This window comes from Haliotis rubra, unplaced genomic scaffold, assembly GCF_003918875.1.
Source record: "Haliotis rubra isolate DU_JTF1 unplaced genomic scaffold, ASM391887v1 Scf2291, whole genome shotgun sequence".
Taxonomy (NCBI): Eukaryota; Metazoa; Mollusca; class Gastropoda; order Lepetellida; family Haliotidae; genus Haliotis; species Haliotis rubra.
In genome coordinates this window covers 20,702-47,679 of record NW_025766327.1, presented here as the reverse complement: position 1 = coordinate 47,679, position 26,978 = coordinate 20,702, and the positions used below count along the sequence as shown (strand labels likewise).

Genomic DNA, 26,978 nt, shown 5'->3' with positions numbered 1-26,978 from the left:
CAGCCCCTTTCTACTATGTCTAAAAACATGTACAGGTATGTGGACTTTATATACATTTATTGTGCATTTGTGTTATAACAGCAGTAGTGATAATTGGAAGAAATGGCGTTCTATTTAACCTGGAAATCCTGCATCGCTCATTGTCCAACATTGACGCTGTGAAGAAGTTGCATAAAGTATTTTCTTGTGAAAAGCTAAAGTGAGTTTTTATATTTTCACGCCGCTTTTGGCAATATTCCAGCAATATCACGTCGGGGGACACAAGAAGTGGGCTTCACACATTGTGCCCATGTGGGAACTTAACAGCTAGAAATAACCATGATAACTGGTTAAGCGCGTGTAGTTATTAGTTACCATTGCCAACAGATAACAGTTGCAGTGGTGATTTTATTTTGACAGTTTTCAACAGCTACTTTACAGGGTAAGATTTGTACCTATTCAGCACAAGGTCATTTCTTCTTCCCTTCTTCCTCAAGGACACATGTCGTTGTTAAGGAGTGTGATGAAGATAGCTATTCTTCGCAATAGAAGTGATCTATTTGGCTAGATGTCACCCTGATTGCGACCTCGACTCTTGTGCCAAGGTGGCAAGAGGTCAAGGTGCATGTGTGTGGGTTGTGTTATATGTACTAGGTATGTGTATGGTTTGGTGAGGTGTGTATGTATGTTGGGTAGAAGTGTGTGCAGGTAAAGGTGTACGATAGTATGAGCATTGATGTATGTGCGCCAGTGTCTGGTCCATTTAGACAACATGCGCATTATGACCAAAACAAATAACAACAAAACAAACTATATATATACACAAAGGGACTTAGTAAAGCACCCCTAACATATCTCACCATTGAATGAGCCCCAATTGTAACCCTTTTGATCATATCTGGGACATGACTGGTCGTCATGTGCAGCAAAAGGATCCTCCTGTACAGAACCTGGTCCAATTGGAAGCTGCATTACACGAGAGGAATGGCGTAGACTGCCCATTCAGAGGATCAGGAGACTGACAGGGGACGAGGAGGGTGCGGGCTGTCATACAGTCACATGGGGACTTACACCCGAATTGGCCTTGAATCGTGTAAGACACGCAAAATGACATTTTGAATGTTCACACTCACCAATAAATTCAACATTAAACATTCCAGGGCCACTTGTACAGACATGGTTTTGTATGAAAAATCAGTGTTTCTTTAAATTGAGCAATTATCATCATAAAACCAACATGGATTCCAATCATTTTGTCGTTTGTTATGAGTCTACGGATCATGCGGGTCGGAAAAGGTCATGTTTTCCATCGTGGTCACCACGAGAAGTTTTATGTACGTGTTGAAAACCTATCATTGCAAAAAGTGCAGGGGTGCTTAATTAAGTTCTGGTGTATAATTATCAGTAGACATGATCTTATTCGAATGAGTGTGGTGGACTTTAAGCCGCTTTTAGTAATATTCCAGCAATATCAAAGCACGGGGCACCAGAAATAGATTATACCCATTTGGGGGTTCGATCCCCCATGTCGATTAGGTGCCTGACTCTGAGAGTGTGGGTTCGAATCCCGGATGGGACTTTACCTAACAAACGTACTAGAATCGGTACTTTACTGAGAAAGTTGGTGAGTTGAGTTTTACGCCCCACTCAGCAATATTCCAGCCATATGGCGGCGGTCTGTAAATAATCGAGTTTGGACCAGACAATCCAGTGATCAACATCATGAGCATCGATCTGCGCAATTACTGAGAAAGTGTAATCCCAAATATATCATGTTACACTTGACCTCTTTCTAAATGGTATTGTGTAGTCACTGGTTATTAATGACTGCAACAACAACTGAAAGTAGTGGATAACCTTTGTGTCGCTATTTGGAATGTGTACATTTCAGGTGCACAGACTATTACTGGCGGCGAGGAGGTAACGCGTCTAACAGTGCTACTGTCATCCTAATTCTGGGACTGCAGGCGGAATATCTTGGGGTGTTCGCAGACGACTATGAAGCGAGGTATGACGACGAGGCATGTCTGGCGATATGTCTTAATAATGTGTGAGTTAAAACATGTCCTTGTTTTATGCCTGGTGAACAAGTGACTTGCCTTTGCCGTATTTGTGAAGGGTGCTACCAGTGGGCAGTATATGAACATCTGTTCGCGAGCAGCAGGTTGGATCCAGAGGCAGATGTTCATGCTATATTTGAAAATCGTCCAGTCGACTCTGCTTTGAACAGAGATTTCTTATGGTTATGAAATAAACCTTTTGAAAAATACTACACTACATAATTTCTACTTAAGCCATGAGAAATTCAGACAATCGAAACAGTGTCGAGTTATCCGTTGTCCTTTGGTTGCTGAAATAAGATCATTGCTCTGAAACGTTTCAAACATGTTTCACGCACGCACGCACGCACGCACGCACGCACAGACACTAGGATGTGTTTTTTCCATTGTTTCAGCAGTATTTTCTTTGTAGGTTGCCTGAACGAGCAGTGTCATTGATTTACGATTTGATGAGAGCCTAGTGGTGTATGTGTTAGCTCGTCACGTCGTTGAAATACGGTAAAAGCGGCATAAACCCATACTCACTCACCCACCAACTCACTCACTCACTCTTTGACCGGTGCAGGCTCGCTGACTTGGCTGACACATGTCATCGGTTCCCAGTTGCGCAGATCGATGGTGATGTTGTTGATCACTAGATTGTCTGGTCCAGACTCGATTATTTACAGACCGCCGCCATATGGCTGGAATATTACTGAGTACGGCGTAAAACTAAACTCACTCACTCACTTTGACGGGTGATGTGGATTCAGTACTCGGATCACACCAGCAGGTTTGAAATCCATGCAATCCGTGAGCCAGTCGCTGACTTTTACTTTACGAAGCTCGAGAGGTTTCAGTATACCTAAACCTATAATGGTGTTCCATATCCATTTCTCTCAGATTCCTACGCTCCGACTTCGAGAAACAGGGTGTCAACATCGACCACTGTGTAACGTCGGAGGTAGGACGCAGCCCGGTAACGTCAATCATCAGCAGTGAAGCAACCGGCTCAAGGACCATGGTAAACACCGAAAGGTAGGAGACAGTGTATCCAGGGCCATGTGCATGGCGATATACAATATCGGTGAGCATGTTCAGTTTCTCAGTGCAGTAACCTTTGTACAAGGACTCGAAAAAGTCGTTGGCAATCCAGCCTTGACAGGGCCTTACATATCAATCGTCACCATGACCTCGAATTTGGGAGCCATTTGTTTTACTATTTCAATGTGTGTTGCCATTGTGTTGCGGATGATAGAATCGATATGTGTCGAGAAATAACGCCGCTCCCTTGGCGTGACAAGGTCGCAATTCCGCTGTGTCCCATCTTTGGAAGCGCTGCGGGTTCTATTCCTCTGGGAATACTGATAATGTAGATTTTGAGAAAGGTAGGGGTAACGTTCAAGGTAGTTTGTTGTAGACGCAGGGGGATTCAGAGAAGGTTTGAGAGGTAGGTGTGTGTCTGTCTCTGTGTCTGTGTGTGTCTGTGCGCTGGCGCGCCACTCTCCCATATCCACCGAAACAAAATCCCGAGGAGCATTTCCCCCTAACCTTTGGACTTGAGTTATGTGCACCTCTTCTCCAAAATCCTTGAGACGCTAGTAGAATCATTTAGCTGTATGGTTCTCGACACATATTGCTACAGATTGACAGGTTTCGTGAGGATTTGTTGCCTGAGTGTCTTTGGTGGGATCTAACTATATATTTACTAGTTTCTCTGTTAAAATAATGCAAATATTTATCTGGTGAACTGTTATTATTTATTTGAGAAATACGGTGCGTTTATTGTCCAACAAGCACAATTTACCGAACTGAAGGTGATGGTATACATCAAGTGAGGTCTGTCAGGGATGTTTGCCTCTTCATGATCATCATCTTAGCCCTTGTGTTTATATGTACTTCATTACAAGGCCTAATCAGACTCAAAGACACATGTGTAGATCATCATCTTAGCCCTTGTGTTTATATGTACTTCATTACAAGGCCTAATCAGACTCAAAGACACATGTGTAGATCATCATCTTAGCCCTTGTGTTTATATGTACTTTATTACAAGGCCTAATCAGACTCAAAGACACGTGTAGATCATCATCTTAGCCCTTGTGTTTATATGTACTTCATTACAAGGCCTAATCAGACTCAAAGACACATGTGTAGATCATCATCTTAGCCCTTGTGTTTATATGTACTTTATTACAAGGCCTAATCAGACTCAAAGACACATGTGTAGATCATCATCTTAGCCCTTGTGTTTATATGTACTTCATTACAAGGCCTAATCAGACTCAAAGACACATGGGTAGCGGCTTGGTAGCCTAGTGGTTAAAGCGTTCGCTCGTCACCCCGAAGACCTGGGTTCGATTCCCCACATGGGTACAATGTGTGAAGCCCATTTCTGGTGTCTCCTGCCGTGATTTTGTGGAATATTGCTAAAACTAAACTCACTTACTCACTCAAAGACCAATGCTTTCGACTAAACAAACTGACATACCGGAAGTTTGTATACGGTGTATCCCATAAGAAAATCAACGATTTTCAAGGTGCTTCCGTCACTTGATTAACATTGCGAGTATCGAGTAAATGAGTGTCAGTTTATTTCGATGGCGAGATAGTTGACGTTGTTGACACAGACATGAATACCTATCATCTACCTTACAGGGATCTGCCGGAACTAACGTTTGAGGCTTTCGACAAAGTTGATTTAAGCAGCAATATCTACAAGTGGATTCATTTTGAGGTAAGTAAACATGGGTTTCAGTGGTCTAACCGAAGAGTCTTGACCAGACAATCCAGTGGTCAACAGCATGAGAATCGATCTACGCAACTGGGATACGATGGCATGTGTCAAACCTAGTCAGCGAGCCTGACCACCCGATCCCGTTAGTCGCCTCTCACGACAAGCATAGGTTACTGAAGATCGCGACAACCAAGTGACTGACATCATGATGACGTCACTCGCCGTCGGGGTACCGTGGCACACCAACAATGAGAGCATCACCACAAGATCGCTGGGCAGCTGTCTCGTCCCGTCTCGCGTGATTTGGCCACATTGAAGTCATCAACCAACTACAATTGAAAGTTGGTTGTTTGGTTTGTTGTTTAACGCCGCACTCAGCAATATTCCAGATATATTACCTCATTTCGGAATTGAAAGTGCCTTTACATTTAATACATGTTGTTTAAAGTCCTTGAATTGGGCACTCTTTGTTAACCTTGATTCTGTTATTTTTTTGCTGTAATCATGAGTTTAATCAACTAGCAATCAGCATTAGCTGGGACTCGACACGTTTAAGTGAATATTTGTATGGACTATAGTCTGTTTTGGTCAAAAGGATGCCAATAAAATGAGTCACAACCTAACTCCCAATCGGTTCATGATCAAACATTCATTTCAACACAGAACGTAATGACAACATCAGACCAACTCTGGAAAAAAAACACTTTCATAGTGTTTGTCTCCAAAATAAAAAAGTTACTTAACAAACTATCATCATTTTGTTTTGATTTTCTGTGTGACGTTTTACGAGGGTAAAGTATCAGTAGTACTGTTAGAGGAACAGCCTCAAGGGCGGGAAGCAGGTGCAGCTTAGAATGTCGACATTTAGGGGTTGTATCAAAACTCTTCCGGACTGGAATCTGAAGAAATTCCTGATTCACTTTCACTTCTCTCAGATTGTACACTTATGATGACTGGTTGAATGGTGTCATAATCTAAACCACTTTTTAGTCAGTACTGAATCTCTATTTCATTTTCAACTTTATGTACATAATTTCTTGCCAGATTGCTGGTGTTATTTTACTTATTGCTTTGTGTACTTCGTTTTGAACGTCCGAAAGTTTGAACGTGGTATTGTTGCTACCGTATTAATTTTCCTGTTGTTGGATGTTGGAGCTTTTGCATCTGGACCTGTACACTATGACATGGTGCGTTGTCCGCAACAATTAAGCTTTCCAGAGGAAGTGCTGGTACAAGCTGTTTTTCACCCAATTTAGGATAACCTCACCATTCATGTGAGTGTAATAATGTCTTTTGTCTTTGGATTTCGCGTTGAACACGAGTGAACAATCTGGCAGAAAACCCACACTTTAACTACCTGCGTGTAACACAATGAGTCACTCACCCTTGCCCAATGGCCATGTCCTGTTACATGGTTCTGTAGAGGACCTATCTACCCATTTTGTGCTTGCAGTGTGGCTGGCTTTCACCCATGTTTCATGCAAAAACACTGGTTCGATTCCTTCTTGACGTTTTGTCTGATAGTGTGTAATGTGTTGCGTAATCGCACGATGTAAGCTCTTTCACATAGCACCAGCCTTTTTTCATCAGTTACCTTTCGTAACGAAACCGTAATTTATGCAAAAGTTTCTATAACTGATATTTCGATATAGTCAACGAATGTTCTGTCTCCATGTGTTTTTGCAAAAGGAAAGGAATATATACTGAACATCATTGAAAACGCACCACTTTTAAAGGTTCAGATTATTAAAAGCACGTGTAAGGAATTGATATTTTTTTGAGTGGATAATAACAGATGGACGAGTGACAAAAACAACAACACAGAAAAGACGCTCATTCATTGAAATGTTCCACAACACGTGGGGTCAAATCGAAACTTCAATATGGCGTGTGACCGCCATTTGCATTGACACATGCAGTTCAACGTCTCCTCATTGAGTCAATAAGCGTCCGAATAGAGTTCTTGAGGATGGCATTCCACTTTTGCAGTAGTGCAGCCTCAAGTTCCCGGATGTGTCGCATCTGTTGTCGCCGCGAAAGACTTTGACCAAGTTCGTCCCACAAGTACTCCATGGGGGGATACATGTGGCGACTGTGCTGGCCAATGAATAACCTGGATGTGTTGCTGGGCCAGATACTGCATGGAAAGTCTTGTTGTGTGTGCCCGTGCGTTGTCCTGTTGAATAGTATGGACATCTTGATGGTGATTGAAGACAGATACGATGTGATTCTGAAGAATCTGCTCACGGTAATAAAGGACATTAACTCTTGACAGACATGAAGGCAGTCCTGTGATTGTAATTTATTCCACCCCAGACCATGACACTTCCACTACCCAAAGGTCTGTCTGAACCACACACTCATCAGCATAACGTTCACCACGTCTACGCCAAACACGTAATCGGCCGTCAGCATTGCGTAGATGAAGACGTGACTCGTCAGTGACTACCACACCATGCCATTGTTGTAAACTTTACTGAAATTGCCTGCTAGCCCATTGTATACGCTCATTACGGTGTCTGTCAGTCAGAATTGGTCCAACGTAAGGACGTCGAGCATGGAGCCCTGTAGCGTGTAGACGGCGTCGCATGGAGTCAACCTTGAACCTTGACCCCCACGTCAACCTTGAACTAGTGCAGCAGTCCTGTCAGTCGGCAGTGTTCAATCACTGATATGGACAAGGTCAATATGGCGATCCTGATGGAGCGTCGGAACACGTTGTTGCCAAGGTCACGGGTGCTGCCTCTCTACTGATGTCTTCTATGAAGCCTAACGATGGTGAAGTGGTCAAGTCCAAGTTGTCGAGCAATATTCCTGCTGCTGGTGCCAACCTGAATCATGCCTAGTGCACGTTCTCTTTCGTATGGAATACTGTAAGGGACACTCTCGCGATCTCGCATTCTCGCGATCTCGACCTTTGGAAACAAGCTAAAAATGCCAAAAGTGCGAGAATGCGCCGGAGATCGCGAGAACGCGAGATTTGGCCAAAATCTCGCGATCTCGCATTCTCGTGTTTTTGGTACATAGCACTTTTTGTCAAAAGTCGACAACGCGAGAATGCGACATTTGTAGATGCTGTCAAAACTCGCAATCTCGCATTCTCGACTTGTCAAATAAGGCCACAAAAACACGAAATCGCGAGAACGCGAGAATGCGACGTTTCGACGCTGTCGTTGTGCATGCGTAATATCATAAGGTCAAGGCGCATGCGCATCTTAGTAGTGCTGTGGTCATGCTTCTTTCATGCTTTTCATTTCCCAAGTAGCATTTAGCAAAATTATGACATTGCTTGAAAATGCTATGTAATGTACATACACGAAGTGTAGGGTAGTGTATATAAGTCCGCTCCTGTTGTTACAATTTCCTATGTACTTAAAAATCCTCAACATGTTAAATATAATTTAACAAACGAAATTGTGAATATGAATGTCCAATAAAAGTGAAAACCTAAAAGTGTCCGGAAGCTGGAAAATATATTAACGTCAGTGAGTGATAGAATATTGCTTATTGCTTAAAGCCGCATCAATTCGCAGCTACACCGTCAGTTATAGAAATAATCACAGACCAGTGAGTTTGTCCATGATGAAATATCATATACGGCTTGCATATTCATTCAAACAAAATTCTAACAGGCCAGTTTGTAGCAATCGGCTAAAATGAGCATGTCTGATGTTTTACTCGACACCATAATCGCTACTTCAACAGATTTTCTTCTGCTCCCGCCTGACTACAAAACATCCTGCTTTATACTATTCTTTCGTCTTCGAGTTCCAAGAAAAAGAAATGCATTTGTATTTCTAATAGTTGTGTTCCTGTGGCAGCCATGATATAGCGGAGTTCCAGTGTGTTATTTTACCACAGACTACGGGTTATGAGTGAGATATCTGTTTATTTCCATGTGGTGGGAGAAGACACCCTGTAATAACAATAATATACACGATATACATAACATAAAATCACATCTGATGAACATGTCATCATAATAAATATAGTGCATAAATGTGCCTATCAACAATCATATACAGGTATTACGCGATGCAATATAACACAGGTGACTTACGTGATCACGTGTTTACAGTGATATACAAAATGAGTGTTGGTATACAGACTTATAATAATACATGGTAAAATAATGAAATAGACAATAAATACTGTACAAAGAAACCTACCCTGTGGGTGACACGAGAATGTGTCTGCACATCCAGCAGCCGCACAGTCAACGCATGCAATAATCCCTTATAAGTACCACACACTGATCACTAGTAATCTTTGTCAAGTGCATACAATATACATGATACATGAGATGCATCAATCTTACATGATACAGAAAATAGTTACCAAACAAGAACTACTAGGCAGCATATTGACTGGACATATAGAAAACAAACATAAGCACATTCATACACGTTAAATGGTATATTGTGTATTGACTTTTATTTTGTTATCATGGGTATATTTTATGTAATGATTAATATTAGGGTTTAATTTACTATGTATGTAACAATTATAATGTATAATAACTAACCTTTGATTCTGACCAAACTGTGACACTGAACTGTACATGAAGCTCAAAGGGACCCGTGAAGGTCCGGGTTAGAATGTATCTTCAGTAACCCATGCTTGTCGTAAGAGGCGACTAACGGGATCGGGTGGTCAGGCTCGCTGACTTGGTTGACACATGTCATCGGTTCCCAATCGCGCAGATCGATGCTGATGATGTTAATCACTGGATTGTCTGGTCTAGACTCGATTATTTACTGACCGCCGCCATATAGTTGGAATATTGCTGAGTGCGGCGTAAAACTAAACTCAATCACTCACTCACTGAAACAGAAAGACAAGAGGCAGCTGAACTGACAACTAACTGCAAATTAAATGCATAAAGAAGCCGTCGTCTGCGAGACCACCATATCCTAATATAAGTGAGGTGAGGTGAATTTGGGTTTAACGTCGTGCTTGAGAATATTTCGCTAATATGACGACGTGCATGCATGTGTACGTGTATGTGCGGCTGCTTGTACTAGCCCAGACTTAAGCTGTTTTTTTTTTAGTGCTAGCCCACTGAGATACCATGCCGCAGTGAAGCATGAGTACCCCACTCAGACACATTATACTGACTCCATGCCGACCAGTCCTTGTTGTACCCATTAATGCCGAGCGCCAGGAAATGACCAACAAGTACCATATTTTAACGTCTTTTGAAATGACGCGGTCGTGGATCGAACCCGCGACCTTCCGCTCTCCAGGCGGACGCTCTAACCACTACACCACGGAGGCGGTTGAAGCATGAATACCCCACTCAGACACATTATTCTGACTCCGAGTCGATCAGTCCTTGCTGTACCCATTAATGCCGAGCGCCAGGCAGGGAGCATATTTTAACGTCTTTTGGTATGACGCGGTCGGGGATCCAACCCGCGACCTTCCGCTCTCCGGGCGGACGCTCTAACCACTACATCACGGAGGCGGTCTCCTGATATAAGATAATGATGATTAGTTATTAATTTACGTACACAATATACAACCACTTAATTCATGCCTGTTACATTCCTACTTTCTTTACTTGATGAAATACTCCACAAACGTAGCCCCACTAAACAAGCATGATCCATGTGAATCGAATCCTTCGACAGTAATGGTACACAGGTGCCTTAAAAAGTTCGATTAGAAAAAAAATTAAAATGTAAATTAATATCCGTCCCGCCTCCCATGTTTTTTAGAAATTAATCAAACTCTGTCTAATAATTTAATGCGGTCTTACCTTCACAAGCTCGGCATGCTATTGGTTCAAATTAACCCCCATTCACGTGCATTGCTCTGAATAAGTGAGTGAGTTTGGCTTAACACGACTTTTAACAGTATTTAACTTTCAGTTATATCACGGACTGTCAGTTCGATGTAGGATGAAACCCACCAACATAGGTTTCTGGCACGCTCAAGGGACGCAAATCCATTGCGACGACTGAGCTACTGACAGTTCAAGATGACTGTATAGGCAGAGACCATATACCGGTATATGGTCTCTGATATTTTCAAGATTTGAAATTCTGTCAAAAGTTAAATGTCGAGATACATACATCATAACACCACTCCCAAAAGCATTTCTAGCTCTACGTTTCGGGTAATGAAACTTTTCCCAGGCCACTGTTTCATTATCTATACTTGAGTCTAAATGAGTCTCCGTGAATAAGATCGGTTATTACGAATGCTTCTAGCATTCAAGTGAAAAACTGACAGTAAGTTGTCTGTCTGAACAAGAGGTCCTGGGTTAGACTCTACGTCACCATCAAGCTGAAGTAACAACAGAAAAACCAGGATGCTATTGACATTTGAAGCCTGTGATTGAAGCAGACATAAATGCAAGCTTCAATTCCAACAATAGTAAATTACACACAGTTTCTGCTTCAATACAAAGGAACCTGACTAGTACATTTTTGTCAGCAAGTAAGCTACTGGTTTTCGAACATTTCTTATTGCTACTAGAACACGTGACACAGTTGAATGACCCGATCGCCACACGGTGTTGCATTATGTCATTACCCATACGGCTTGTTGATTTCATGTTGGTAGATGATACACGTGCGGATACCAGATCGGGTTATCTGCAGACATGATGATGAATTTGATTGTATATCATGGGTTGGCAATGCAGGATTTCTCAATTGTTCTAAAGAGGAAGAAAGAAAAATGGATATATACAGTGATTCAGTTTTGGATACATGTGTACTCGGAAATGTAACTTGAGAGTTGTAAAGTTTAAAGGTGAGACTAAGAATAGTATATACACAATTTATTACAAAGATAAACAAGAAGAAAGACAGAATGTGTTGTGTGTTTATATGGTACATACAAGTAATAAAGAAACATATATTTACATACTTACATATTTGAATACCTTTAACATATAAGCCAAGCATGAATGTGAAACACATTTAAGTCACTACTGACGCCTATATTTGTCGAGGTCAGATTCACTGTGAGTGACACGAATGAGTCCTTCCAACTGTTCACAGATATACACCCTGCCATCGTATGTCCAGGTGGAATAGATCCTCTGCTCCTTCTTCAGATCTCTGGCGAGCTTAAACAGATGATTTCTGTACTTTGTCAGATCCTCGTTGATGTAGATATTGTCTCTTTAACCTTTGAGCTTGATCTTGTTCCTGATCACTTTGTTTCTGTCCCAATAACTCACAAACTTCACCCCTATGCTCCTGTTCTGTCCTCGCTGTTTCTTGCCCACCCGGTGGCACCTGTCAATATCTGTGGGTGAAATATCCGAGTGCACCTCCTTAAGCACCTCCAGCACAACTTCCTCAATATGTTCGTCCTCCTCTCCCCACTTGGGTTTCTTGATTCCTGATATCCTCAAAGAGTTCCTCCGACTGTACTGTTTTAGCTCGTCAGTCTTGAGGTGGAGTTCGACTCTCAAATCACGTATCTCCTGCTTGAGAGGGGCCTCAACATCCTGTATTTTACCATGGCTACGTGAAATGCTCGATTTTGATTGGTCAATCAATAAAATTAGACGCTATCAATTTTGGATTGAAAATTCGTCTGATTCATGGCCGCTCCACTGCGCACGTATACAACACTGCCGCATCAGCTTGACCACCAACATGGCTAATATCAACACAACAGACGTGATGGAAATGCTGATAAAACATTTATTAAAACTCGAAAAATACAATTATTATATGATTTTTCCCTCCACAATTATTAGGGAACCTTACTATCATATAACCTTCTATAATAAAAATATTCAAACTCAATTACAATACACAGCCCCAAACATAAACAAACAATATCTAACATGTAACTCGGAAAGCCTTGTAAATTTCATCCCTATCTATACAAAATGTGCAGAAAATTCTTACTAAACATTTACCTACCTGGTAAATGGTATATATTTGTTTCCGTTTAGAATCATAAGAATGGGAAATTCGCAAGATAAGGGTCAGGCGAACACACAAAATGTATGCCACTCACACTCCATCATGTCCTGTTGCATCGTTCAAAAGAATATATGTAAAAAATTGTACCACCAGAATTCTGCTCTCTGCCAGCTTCCCCACAAGGCTGTCACTGCTGATCTATGTTCGTACACTTTGAAAAAAGTTTGGCCACAATCCAGTCCCAAATGATGAAAACAATGTTCCAAGGAATCCCACGTTAGTCGCTCTTTTCGTCGCATGCCGGGGTGGAGGCACCTACAGCCTATGTAAGTGAAATCATGATCCACACTCGCTGGTCATACAAATCTTTGAATAGTTACAGGTCGTAGGTCTATCAGAAAAGGATCTATTCTTCGATTATGCAGGGTTCAGATTCGACAGTCAGTCAAGTATTTTCCACTGTCACTCAAAATGTAAACTCTGGCTTGCGTTCTCGCGTTCTCGTGTTTTTGAAAATCGTTACATGAAATGTATCTGCTGCGCCACCCGCATGCCCCATTGATGGTATAAGTATAGACTGATTAGCAAGGATGAAATCTTTTTTACTTGATAATATTTCCATCTTCACTATGATGATAAGAAATGAAAACATTTGAAGTTTAACCATCTGCTAATGGTAAAAATGTTAGGACAAAAATAACGAAGTCAATGTACGTCTTTATACTTGTTTTATAATCCTAATTAGTTTATTATCATATTTTTATGCATTTTGAAACTTAATAAGAAGCGCACTTTCTGCTTATACTTATAGTGAATATATAGCATGACTGTAATATCTAAACATTGTATAGATTGCCAACGTGAATCATATTTCACACACATACACACGCCCTAACTGCGACCTAGTGTAAGCTGTATCATTACCAAACCGAAACATGAGTATCATCAATCAATTCAAACAATGACCTACTTTTCATCCGATCCGAAGTTTCTCTTGTGAAAATGAAAAGAGACACAACAAACAACTATGGTTACACTAAATTCCAATTCTTTGTTTCATAGAAAATGGAATTTACAAATTAATTTTAATTTTAAAGTTTTAAAAAGTCGTATTTCTATATTTTATGCCGAGGTTTAGGCAGCATGTCGTTAACTGAGACGTCACAGACTGCCCCTGTTTAAAGTAAAAGATAAAACACGACTCCGAGGTTTTGGTAGCAAATGTAAATCCGCGGAGTCGGGAAAATCCCTCGGGCCAAATTTGCTACCAGGAGGAGTGTTACCGTCATGAATGTAAAACACAAATATGCATTATTTTCAATTTGTGAAAATGTTTTGTGTACATGTACTGAGCAGAACAACATTGATGGAACAGCCCGCAAATGATGGAACAGCTGGTGCCAACTGGGATGCGACTGGCAGCCAACACCTTGCCTTGCACGCGCAATGAACGCGCTCCCCGTGTCCTGCACGTGCGCTGCCCGCAGTACCCGTTTTGTGAGGAACACATGGAACATACTGACAAATAATCTCATTCTCCATAGCGATCCTTCGTAGCCTAGTGGATAAAACCGCCAAGCAAGAGAGCGAAAGGTTGCGGGTTCGAAACCAGTTATCGCCACTATATATTGGAAGTTATCATAATGTGATATTTCACGGTGAATGATAGCAAGACAAAGTTGTATCAATCATAAGTAATGGTCATTTTAAAACCTCATTTAATGTTAAATAACGACCATTTCAAAACCTGATATGAGGTTTCGAAACGTGTTCTTCAAAACCTAGGTTTAGAAATGACTGACTGACTGCCGCTTTTAGCAATATTCCAGCAATATCACGGCGGTGGACACCAGAAATGGGCTTCACACATTGTGCCCATGTGGGGAATCGAACCCGGGTCTTCGGCGTGACGAGCCAACGCTTTAACCACTAGGCTACCCCACCGCCCGGTTTAGAAATGACTGACTGACTGAGTTTGGTTTTACGCCGCTTTTAGCAATATTCCAGCAATATCACGGCAGGGGACACCAGAAATGGGCTTCACTCATTGTACCCATGTGGGGATTCGAACCCGGGTCTTCGGCGTGACGAGCCAACGCTTTAACCACTAGGCTACCCCACCGCCCGGTTTAGAAATGATCAGTGCAAAGTCACAGCAGAGGTCTACCTGATTCTACCTGGTTTATAAGAGGTCGTACAATGATTCCAAATTCATCTTGCTGACTGGTTACACCTGTTTTGTGTTCTTTGCAAATATTGACTTGATCTTTGTAACATACAATGTGATTGATATAATATCAAGTCCGTACCAGACCGCCAAACGTTTCTATCGGCCGAGCCTCGTTTTGAGATTTCCACGATTTCCAGATTGCCGTTTGTCAGAGCACGTTGTACGACAGAGCACCCTGCACGACGTGTTTGGAATGATTAGAGGGAGCATAGTGTTGCAATATACAAGTGATTAGATGTATAAAAATGATACTGATTAATATCTATGTATCCAGTTGAATGAGTTGGTTTCAAAATTCTGGACTGGTTATTGTACTAAGTTGTGCAATAGGACGGAATCCAGTCAGCAGGTAAGGTGAGGTGAAATTGGGTTTAACGTCGTGCTTGAGAATATTTCGCTCATATGACGACGTGCATGCGTGTGTATGTGTATGTGCGGCTGCTTGTACTAGCCCAGACTTAAGCTGGTTTTATAGTGCTAGCCCACTGAGATACCATGCCGCAGTGAAGCATGAATACCCCACTCAGACATAGTATACTGACTCCGAGCCGACCAGTCCTTGTTGTACCCATTAATGCCGAGCGCCAGGCAGGGACCAACAAGTACCATATTTTAACGTCTTTTGGTATGACGCGGTCGGGGATCGAACCCGCGACCTTCCGCTCTCCAGGCGGAACCACTACACCACGGAGGCGGTCCCAGTCAGCAGGAAATGAGACTGTTGTGTAATCAATGTTTTGACTTGCTTCACGGCGAAAAAAATGATTCAGAATCTGTCGAATGCTACAACAAATGAATAAAAACAAAATACAAACATTAAAATTACAATAGGCTATAGTTACAGCAACAATTCCGGGTTATTACCATGTTCTATCAATATCCACATTGCCATTCATCTGCAGCTGACAAAGAATCCTGTTCCATGTCATGTATCTAATATGCGAAAAAGCGATATATCGTTTCAGGTTTTTCACATTGGTGTATAGTCTCATTGGTCACCCAAGATAGAACACCTGGCAACTAATTGCATGATGTCCGCCATTCTTTTAAAAAAAATAATTTAGTTAGCCAATAATGAGCAATCAATCAACTTATTGGCGGTTAATCTTTTGAAGGAAGGACGTTGTTTTTACACAGGCACTTTAAGACAGGGTGTATTCAGTATAGATTATCTCATAAAGCGTGAGAAATCGCAGATCCAAATCGTGGTGATTGCAAGAGATATCCAGGATCATGAGGCATCTTGATAATCGTGGCAAAATATTAAACATTTTAAATATTTTGCTACGATCATGCCGATAGTTTTAGCTGTCGCTCCAGAACGCAATACTGCGATATAACTGAAAGAGAAATACTGTTGAAAGTCGTGTTAAGCCAAACTCACTCACTTATTCAGAGCAATGCACGTACCCCGGGCTGTGAATGGGGGTTTATCTCCAGTATTAGCATGCCGAGCTTGTGAAGGTAAGGCCGCAATAAATTTAAATTCAGTGTTTGACTAATTTCTAAAAAAAAATGGGAGGCGAGAAAAATATTAATTTACATTATATTTTTTCCTTTTTAATGCACCTGCGTACAATTACTGTCGAAGGATTCGATTCACATGCATCAATCATGTTCAGTAGGGCTACGTTTGTGGAGTATTTCATCAAGTAAAGAAATTAGGAATGTAACAGGAATGAATTATTATTATTAATATCATAGAATATTTATATTTATATATCGCACATATCCACGCAACTAGTCCTTGCTCAAGGCGCTGGTATATTTTTCCCTCGATCATTGGATGTCAAACTCATCGGAACATAGTATTATCAATCTCAACTCCCTTGGGAGTATACAACTCTTGCTGCCTCTAGGCGCACCGAGATTATTGTGACTTTCTCATCCTAACGAGGTACCCATTCACAGCTGGGTTGACTGGGACACATAGTCACAGTACTTTGTCCAAGTTGACTGCACGTTGATGTACCCGCAATTAAGTGTTTGCACGTATTCACATGGCCACCATCTGGTCATATACCAACGGATTCGTGGGTTCTTTTAAGTGCACAGGGTTGTGTACTGAACACTAGGGGTTGGGACAACACAGAAAGAGTCTGCACACAAAGTTGACTGCAAGGTTTTTACACCCGGTCACAGATGGGCTCGATCCCGGCACCGATCAGCCGATGCTTTAACCAGCTCGCCCACCGCGTGAGTGGTTGTATATTGTGTAAATAAATGAATAACAAATCATCATTATCTTATATCAGGATATTATGTATTTAAGTTGCAATAAGTTGCCAGTTCAGCTGCCTCTTGTCTTTGTGTTTCAGTGAGTGAGTGAGTGAGTGAGTGAGTGAGTGAGTGAGTGAGTGAGTGAGTTTAGATTTACGCCGCACTCAGCAATATTCCAGCTATATGGCGGCGGTCTGTAAATAATCGAGTCTGAACCAGACAATCCAGTGATTTGTTTGTTTGTTTGAACATATTTTATTCAGTGTTGAAATGGGTTGGGCACAAGTTATGTAACTTATTACCGCCCGCTCCCATCAGAAACATGAACAATAATGAACAATAATGATTGGATGTAATGGATGGACATAATAATATTGAGACATATTATTGATTAATTGAAGCGCTTACTTCGTACAATGTATTTATGCACATGTCTAAAGATATTTTCATTGATAGTATTTGGCAGAGCAGGGTTGCCGTAAAGAATGGTATCAATGTCTAACTGAACGTTTGATAGTTCAAAGTCTTTCTTCAGATCAAAACGCCAACTGACAAATTTTGGACATTTTAAGAAGAAATGGTTAGCATCTTCCACCGGAGCACCACAATTGCAAGCTCTACTCTCTGATAGATTAACACGAAACAGATCTGCTTGTAATGAACTACACGAATGTCTTATCTTCGTGTGTAGTATATTTGTCTTTCTTTCACTAGAAAGGATATATCTAGGTAATACGTACTTTAGCGCCCGTAATGAGGAAACAATTTTTGCGGCCTTTTCTATTACAGCAGATACATGATGAGACCATTTTGTATTATCTGAAAAGATGACACCGAGGTGTTTATGTTGATGTACACGTTCCAAATGTTCATTATTGAAAAACAAATCAGGAACTTGTGGACAATTTCCATTTCCAGTGATTAACAGCATGAGCATCGATCTGCGCGATTGGGAACCGATGACATGTGTTAACCAAGTCAGCGAGCCTGACCACCCGATCCCGTTAGCCGCCTCTTACGACAAGCATGGGTTACTGAAGATACATTCTAACCCGGACCTTCACGGGTCTCTTTGAGTTTCATGTACAATTAAACGTTCAGTGTCACAGTTTGGTCAGAATGAAAGGTTAGTTATTATACATTATAATTGTTACATACATAGTAAATTAAACCCTAATATTAATCATTACACAAAACAGGTATAAATATGCTCATGATAAACAAAATACACAGTATACCAGTTAACTTGTATGAATGTGCTTATGGTTTGTTTTCTATATGTCTAGTCAATATGCTGGCTACTAGTTCTTGTTTGGTAACTATTTTCTGTTTCACGTCAGATTGATATTTCTCATCTATCATGTATATTGTATGTACTTGACAAAGATTACATGTGATCATTGTGTGGTACTTATATGGGATTATTGCATGCGTTGACTGTGCGGCTGCTGGATGTGCAGACACACTCTCAATAGGTTCTTTGTACAGTATCTAGTGTCTATTTAATTATTATACCATGTAAACTCTTTCAAAAAAGAAACGCAACCCCTGTCCTCAGATATGAAAAATTCGTTTGAATGAAGTTATTGCTTCCAAACTAAATTTTATTCGAATGTATTGAAATGATACACGTAATTAATGAAGATTACCATCCAAACAACTGCATTTGTACGCATAAGTGTATTTTATTGCTGATTCCGTCACAACGCATGAAATGACCCTCATGGTGACTTCGCACAAAAAACACATGCAAATCATGAAAATGGCAGTTAATGTAGGGGTGTATAAAAGCCCATGTGCTTCCGTATTATATTCATTCATTTGTCGCCGAAAAGCTGTGTTAAAAATGCCACGATTGAGTGCTGCCGACCGAAATATCGCCATTGGTCGTGTTCGCCGGAGAAAGTTTTGAACTGTTGCACGGCACCTAAATGTTCACAAAACAACGATATCCCGACTTTGGAGCCGCTACAACAACTTCAATTTGACCAACGATCGCCCGAGAAGTGGAAGGCCAAGAATCACGACCCCTTCAAGATCGGTACATCCGGGTCCATCACCTGCGTAATCGGCATGCCCTACCAACCGTGACTGCCACACAAATACCAGGTTTGAGGAGAGTGTCAGCTCAAACGATTAGGAACCGTCTGAAAGAAGCGGGTTTACGTGCCTGTAGACCAGTTGTTGGACCTGTACTACGCCCCCTACATCGACGCCGACGACTCAGGTGGTGCAACAACGTAAGGATACGGACTTTACAAAACTGGAGGCGAATCTGGTTTTCTGATGAATCACGTTTTCTTTGCAACGTCACGACGGAAGACAGCGTCTGTATAGGAGACGTCATAAACGTTTTGCGCCCATCTGCGTCCGACAGGTGGACAGATTTGGCGGAGAAAGCGTCATGGTTTGGGGAACCATCTCATACAACCAGAAATCAGACTTGGTGATCGTTCCAGGGAACCTGACAGCCCAACGTTACATCAACCACGTGTTAGAGCTTCACCTTCTCCCGATTATTGACCAACAGACACAGATTTTTCAACGGGACAACGCCCGGCCTCATACTGCACGTGCAACAATGAACTTTCTGCAGAATTCCAACGTCAATGTCTCTGCCATGACCCTCTAAATCACCAGACCTCAACCCTATTGAACACCTGTGGGATACTCTGATCGACGCGTACGTCAACGTCAGCCGCCGCCACAGACGCTGCAACAGCTCGCCGTTGCACTGCAGGAGGAGTGGAGAGCCATTCCCCAGGAAAGAATCCGGCGTCTTATCCGTTCTTGTCCAAGGAGATGCCGTGCAGTGATTGCAGCGCGTGGTGCTCATACGAGATACTGAGAAAGACGCCCCCCTGGTGACAAACTGGTGTCTGTGAGATGACTTTTGAAATGACAATTTTAAACATGCCCATCTGGGTTATTATTCTGCCAAATTTCAGACTTCTGTCTTAAATAATAAAAATGCCGTGTCGTCCTAAAACTTCAGATCAAAATCTCTAAAATACAGGGGTTGCGTTTCTTTTTTGACAGAGTTTATTATTATAAGTCTTTATGTCAACAGTCATTTTGTATATCACTATATTGCATCGCGTAATACCTGTATATGATTGTTGATAGGCACATTTATGCACTATATTTATTATGATGACATGTTCATCAGATGTGATTTTATGTTGTGTATATCGTGTATATTATTGTTATTACAGGGTGTCTTCTTCCACCAGTATATAAATATAAAGAGATATCTCACTCATAACCCGTAGTCTGTGGTAAATAACACATTGAAACTCCACTATATCATGGCTGCCAGAGGAACGCAAATATTATTGGTACAAATGCATTTCTATTTCTTGGAACATGGAGACAAAAGAATCATGTAAGACAGGGTGTTTTGTAGTCAGGCGGGAGCGGAAGAAAATCTATTAATTCATATCTTATGGCCTAAAGACGCGAAAACCGACTGCTACAAATTGGTCGGTTAGAATTTTGTTTGAATGAATATGCTAGCCGTATATGATATAGTATCATGCAGAGACTCACTGGTCTGTGATTATTTCTATAACTGATGGTGTAGCTGCGAATTGATGTGGCTTTAAGCAATATTTTATCACTGACGTTAATATTTTTCCAGCTTCCGGACACTTTCATGTTTTCACTTTTATTGGACATTCATATTCACAATTTCGTTTGTTAAATAAAATTTAACATGTTGAGGATTTGTAGGTACATAGGAAATTGTAACAACGGGAGTGGACTTATATACACTACCCTATACTTCGTGTATGTAAATTACATAGCATTTTCAAGCTATGTCATAATTTTGCTAAATGCTACTTGGGAAATGAAAAGCATGAAAGAAGCATGACCAGAGTACTACTAAGATGCGCATGCACCTTATAATATTACGCATGCGCAACGACAGCGTCTAAAACGCGAGATTGCGAGATCGCGAGAACGCGAGAAAATGAAATGTCGCATTCTCGCGTTCTCGCGATTTCGTGTTTTTGTGGCCTTATTTGACAAGTCGAGATTGCGAGATTGCGAGATTTGACAGCATGTACAAATGTCGCATTCTCGTGTTGTCGACTTTTGACAAAAAGTGCTATGTACCAAAAACACGAGAATGCGAGAACGCGAGATTTTGGCCAAATCTCGCGATCTCGCATTCTCGCAGTTTTAGCTTGTTTCCACAGGTCGAGATCGCGAGAATGCGAGATCGCGAGAATGTCCCTTACAGTATTCCATACTTTCGTGAGGTGTTAACCTCGGCATCTCTGTCCTCGTTTCACAATCGTTAGTGAAGCAATGAGAAACGGTTTTCATACACCTGCTTTTAATGTCACAGTCAGTATGATTTCAGAATGAAATTCGCGCTTTTTTCATGGCGTGGCTGCATGTTGATGCATTTTGGAATGAAGAGTCATACTGTGGACAGGAATGTGTTTCTAAATGCATTTTTTCAACTGGACATGCCCTTCGACTTCATGTTAGTTATATTCATTGATCATTGTCATGCTGAAATCCATCTTGATGAAAATATGGACAATTTTAGACTGGTGCGTTTTCAATGATGTTCAGTATATTTGTGCTATAGAGTCTTCTAAAGTACTGTCGGAAATGCTAGAAAAATGCTTTTTGAGTTATATTTAAAATTCAGATGTATTACAGTTACTTAAATAACAAATATCACTTTAAGAAACATCTACCTAATGTACACCGAGGAAATACAGTTTGAGACATGCCCTAAAATGCGTTTTTACTGATGAAAATACCAAAAACTTAGAAAAATAAGGGGTAGTGGGACGTTATTTGATACAAACATTAACTGCCTGTGTTACGTCATCGGCATGCACGGTATCGACAGGTGAAATTGACACCTGAGCACACGCTCGGGGGAGAGGTCATCTCAATAGATGTTTTCTTCAAATTGTTGAATATGTGTACGTATGGTATACGTATTGGTTATGTGAGGGATCATTTGTGTATGTGTGTTTGTTGTGAAATAAACATACGAATTACTGTACATTGGAAAGAATCCTATCACTTGTGTTATCTTATCGATTGATTGTAGAAATGTGCAACGTTTTAATAAATGTTTTGAATGTCAACAGTATATTTCATTGCAAACATATGGATGTAATTCAGTCAGTTTAATCTAGTTGTGAACATTGGCCAAAGATTTAACGAAGTCACTGGTGTAGCTTCTTTAGAATATATACATTCTTCTTCTCCTAAAGTTTGTAGACCGCCCGTCTAAGTACTCCCTTGTCAAAGTTGTCAAGGATGGTTTTACGTCCCGGTTTTGCTTTTGAGACGGTCCCTGTCTTGTCTGATTTTTTTTACAATATTGTAAGCTTTTTGGTAAGACATACCAACAGCTCTACAAGTTCTGTATTAAACCATTTCTATACTAATGAAAGGTTTACCTCTGTATTTTTCAAGCACAAGAAACTTATAAACCTTTGCAACAATCGTCTGCAAACAGTTGGCCATAGTGGAGGCTGTTATAAAGATGTGCATGCATGACGGGAAACTTATTTATCAAGACTTAACATTTATATTAATATTTCTTCAATAAAGAAACGATAATTAAGTAAAGTAACACAAACATTCAACATTTATTTGTTTAAGAAAAACGTTAATTTATATTTTTACACCACCTGTATTATTAGCATAAATGTAAAGACTATTTCAGATGTCTGTTGTTGAACTCTGAAAAAATCTTAAGTCGTTGTTTTGGTACCAAATTCTCTCCTGTAAACTGCCCTTTAAATCAATTGAAATAAAAATTAGATACACTATAGGTGAGTTGATTGACAACGTAATACATTTATCACCTTTGTAAAGATATTAAGGCTAAAAAGCATTTTTCTAGCATTTCCAACTCTGCAAACAGTTAAGTTTGTCAACTTTCCTGACTCGGTTGCACGTTGTTTTAATAAATTTTTCAAATGTCTTTCAGACATCCCAACTGCACATGTAGTGCGTTGAACAAATTTTCCCAGGGCGACCCCTTTCACTTTCACCTTGAAAAGATCATAAACTAATGGACTTAATGTCAGAGGGGCATTTCATTGTCTCGTGTAACGTGTCAATAAATCGATTGACTATGGTTGATGTGGCGTCACCATTGCACGTGCTTCCCGCCATTGAGGCTGTTCCCGCAACAGTACTACTGTTACTCTACCCTCGTAAAACTTCACATGGAAAGTCAAAACAAATGATGGTAGTTTGTTAAGTAACTTTTTTATCTTGGAGACAAACGCCATGAAAGTTGTTTTTTCTTCCCAATCGGGGCAGTTCTGATGTTTTCATTACATTATGCCTTGAAATGAATGATTGACTGATCATGAATCCATGTGGAGCTAGATTGTGATTAATCGGTATCATTTTGACCCAAACAGACTGTAGTACAAATAGCCACACAAACGCACTCACGCATTAGTGCTGTAATCTTGAGTGCGGCGTAAAACTTCGTTGAACGTATAGTAACAGTCTCTAAAAGGCCTTAGGATCTCTATAAAATAATTTGATCTTTTATATTTTGTATTTGCAAAATTGTTTCATTTTGGAATAATCAGAAATGATATATACTTATTTTCCATATAAAATGATTTCGTAGTACACACCAACGGGTATCTATATTTGTAACCGTATAAACGCTGCCTGTGTTCCGATGATGAAAGGGAGGGGAATCTCTGCGTGGGAGGATTAATGCTTTAATCGTTAATTGCAGGGTCGCTCAAACGCAGACGAAATGAGGAAGATGTTCCAGAAGATCAAGAAACACAACGAGTCAGTGGAGCCTGTTCATCAAATTAAGACATCCATGGAACTTGAACAAGTCATGTTCCCTGAACTGGGTAAGTACATGTCTGCGACGGGTTGTATTTCTGTCGACTTAGAAGATGGAGGGGCAGCTTAATAGTTAAAGTGATCGCTCGTTACAACGCAGGCGGGTTCGAGAGAGAGAGATTGAGTTACTATGCCGAACTAATTCAGAACCAGTCGTAGTTTTTTCCTCAACTTCGAGCGCCAGGCAGGGCAACAAAAATGATATACTTTAACGTCATCTTACGTCGTCCAGCAGGGAAGGATACTATGCAGGCTTATATGTCCGTGACTGAACCAGGAGTGGTGGGTTTCAAGAAGACTGTCATGAAACCTTTGGTATCTTCAGAATTGTGCACATTACAGTGCTAGGATTCAACCTTTCCACTTCACATTTTTCAGATTCGCTTCAGATTTCTGTGCTAAATTTCAAACTAATAGCTCCCCTTACGAGCGTTCATTGACGTCATAAGTCATGTTTACCCTGTGTCGCACAATGCAGCTAATTACATCGCGACACTCGAGGCTTGCGGGCGTTATATTAATCAATAGCAAAATATGTCAGTCAATCCAGGTCATACATGTAAACATATTAGACGTTTAGTGAAACGTGCTCTACATGAAACCCAGCAACGAGAGACTGAGCATTTCCACAAACGGTTTAATTTGTTCCATTGGCGATTAAAACTATTGGCGACCAAATAATGAGTTCCAAAAATATGCATATATATACAATCTGAATTATTTAAAGCAATGTCAGTGAGATATGTAAGCATGTTTTGAGTACATATGGTTAATCAGAGTAAGCGAAACACTGTGACTAGGGACGAAACAAACCCCTTTAGCCTGAGTGAGTTAGTGAGTTGGGTTTTACGCCGCTTTTAGCAATATTACAGCAATATCACGGTGGGGGAACCAGAAATGGGCTTCACACATTGTACCCATGTGGGGAATCGAACCCGGGTCTTCAGCGTGACGAGCGGACGCTTTAACCACTCGGCTACCCCACCGCCCCACCTTTAGACTGAACCTCATTCTCCGGAAACCCTTTTTAGTTTATTGCTCTTAAGATCGTGTGAAAGTGCATCCCTCTCCAGTAGTGAGCCGTTAATGCTGAAAGTTCAGTGAGGCCATATAATCATGATAATGGCTCGTTTGGCCGGCGTCCCGAGTCTGGCATCTGGTGTCCGTGGGGCGTCATCGACGTCTGTGTTGTTGTCTGTTCACATTCAGGATAGTCCTCAGAAACTACAAGATATTGAATCTGATGTTCTAGGATTTGTTCAAACTACCGTGGCGTGAGATATCATATGTCATTAGAAACATTATATTCCTTAAAGTTGAAGGTTTGTGTAAAATAAATTTAACCGTTTTTTCCTGTGTCGTTAATACAGAAGCTAATTAATTCTTGCCCAATTAGAAACAATTAACATACAAGCAATTCGTAGTTACAGAAACTATTTAAATAGCAATGTCTAAAGTAACTTTTGGTTTGTGGCCGATGTTGACCTGTTTTACTGCTGAGGTCATGTACAGGTGAGCTACAGTTCTTTGGTACTTTTTGTAATATCAAGTAGGTTACAGATAGATAAACGTTAAGATAATTCTGTAGTACCACCTGACTTCTCTTGGCCCCGATTTTGCCGACCACAACGATGTCTATATTTAGTCGATTTATCTGTACACACATGACTTGTGTCAGTGCGTTGTGTTGATGTCATTCAGAGACCATTGTCAACTGTCCGGACTACGTGTTCTTGAGCAAGGATTGGTCCCGGTCTAAGGGCCTGACGTGTAAAGAGACCTGCGTGGACGTCTACAGCAAGAAAGTCAAGCCAGGGTAACACAGCAACTCATTCAGTCCTACTCCCCAAGCTAGTGCCTCTATTGAAGCGATGCCTTCACACACAGACAGACAGACAACAGTTTATTAACGTCTCACTTCTGTACAAAGATAAAAAATATACACATTTGTACATACAATTCATTCATAAAATGTACAGAACCAATTTATGAGAGACATGGAAATGTTAATAACCATTTAACCATCTTCACACCGTGTGCTGCTGGTTTAAGATACATGTGATTGTTTTGGAAACAAATGGGTGGTTGCATGCTAATCCCGTGTGTTTCAACCGATTTAATTTTAACGTAATTTTCAGGGTTATTGAATAATACAAGGTTACCTATAAAACTTGTTATGAAACCACCAATCTTTCAGTTTACAAAGAAGTTGTCGCATGTGATGTGTTCTTTTTCAACATTTACAGAAGTATTTAAATTCCTGAGTGACAGTTGTTTTACGTCACCATATTCCAGCTGTATCACGACCATATGCATATAACTGAGTCTTGACCAGGCACATCTCTGAATGTCTTCGCAGCAGTACAGCCCACCCCCACCCCCATCCCCTATCGACACGCGTTGATATAAGCATAATATTAACCAAAGAAGCGGGAAACTATCTCACTCACTAATGTCGGAACTAATGCTACTTGTTTTCGTTGCTATAGGGCAGTGGCCATTTGTGCTTGGGGTGAAGACGGTGCCGCAGGGAAGACAGCCGATGGTGACGTCATATCTATACCAGCGTTTCTGCAGCCACATGTTATTGATACAGTCGGTTGTGGCGACACCTTCGTTGGCAGCGTCACTGCAGCACTTTCCTCCGGAAAGAGTTTGAGCGATGCCATTCAGTTTGGATGCCGCGTTGCCGGTGCGAAATGTGCTATTCAAGGCTTTAAGGATCTGAAACGGTTTGGCAGCATATTGGAAGACTCTAGTGCTGGATCATGATTCACATACTGCAGGAGAGGATCCAGAGGGGGTTGCGCCACCCCTCCCCGAAAAATATTTCCCTGAGGAGCATTTCCTCCAAACCTTTTGGACTTCATGATTTATGTGCACCCCTCCTTCTCCAAATCCCAAATCCTGGAACTGGCCCTTGTACTGTAACGAGACTTTGATTCATCTACTTAATAGATCGTTGATTCATCTACTTGCGATGATTCATCTATTTTAATAGATCGTTGATTCAT

General features: G+C 40.9%; 1 protein-coding gene across 1 annotated transcript; it reads left to right on the top strand.

Annotated features, from left to right (window-relative positions):
* The first annotated feature begins 3,000 nt into the window (after positions 1-3,000).
* On the top strand, positions 3,001-26,978 carry LOC124277887 (ketohexokinase-like). Its single transcript, XM_046713615.1, has 5 exons — positions 3,001-3,056; positions 4,677-4,755; positions 23,846-23,972; positions 25,666-25,780; positions 26,454-26,978. Exons 1-5 carry the CDS (start codon positions 3,040-3,042, stop codon positions 26,734-26,736), a joined length of 621 nt encoding a protein of 206 aa, XP_046569571.1. The 5' UTR covers positions 3,001-3,039; the 3' UTR covers positions 26,737-26,978.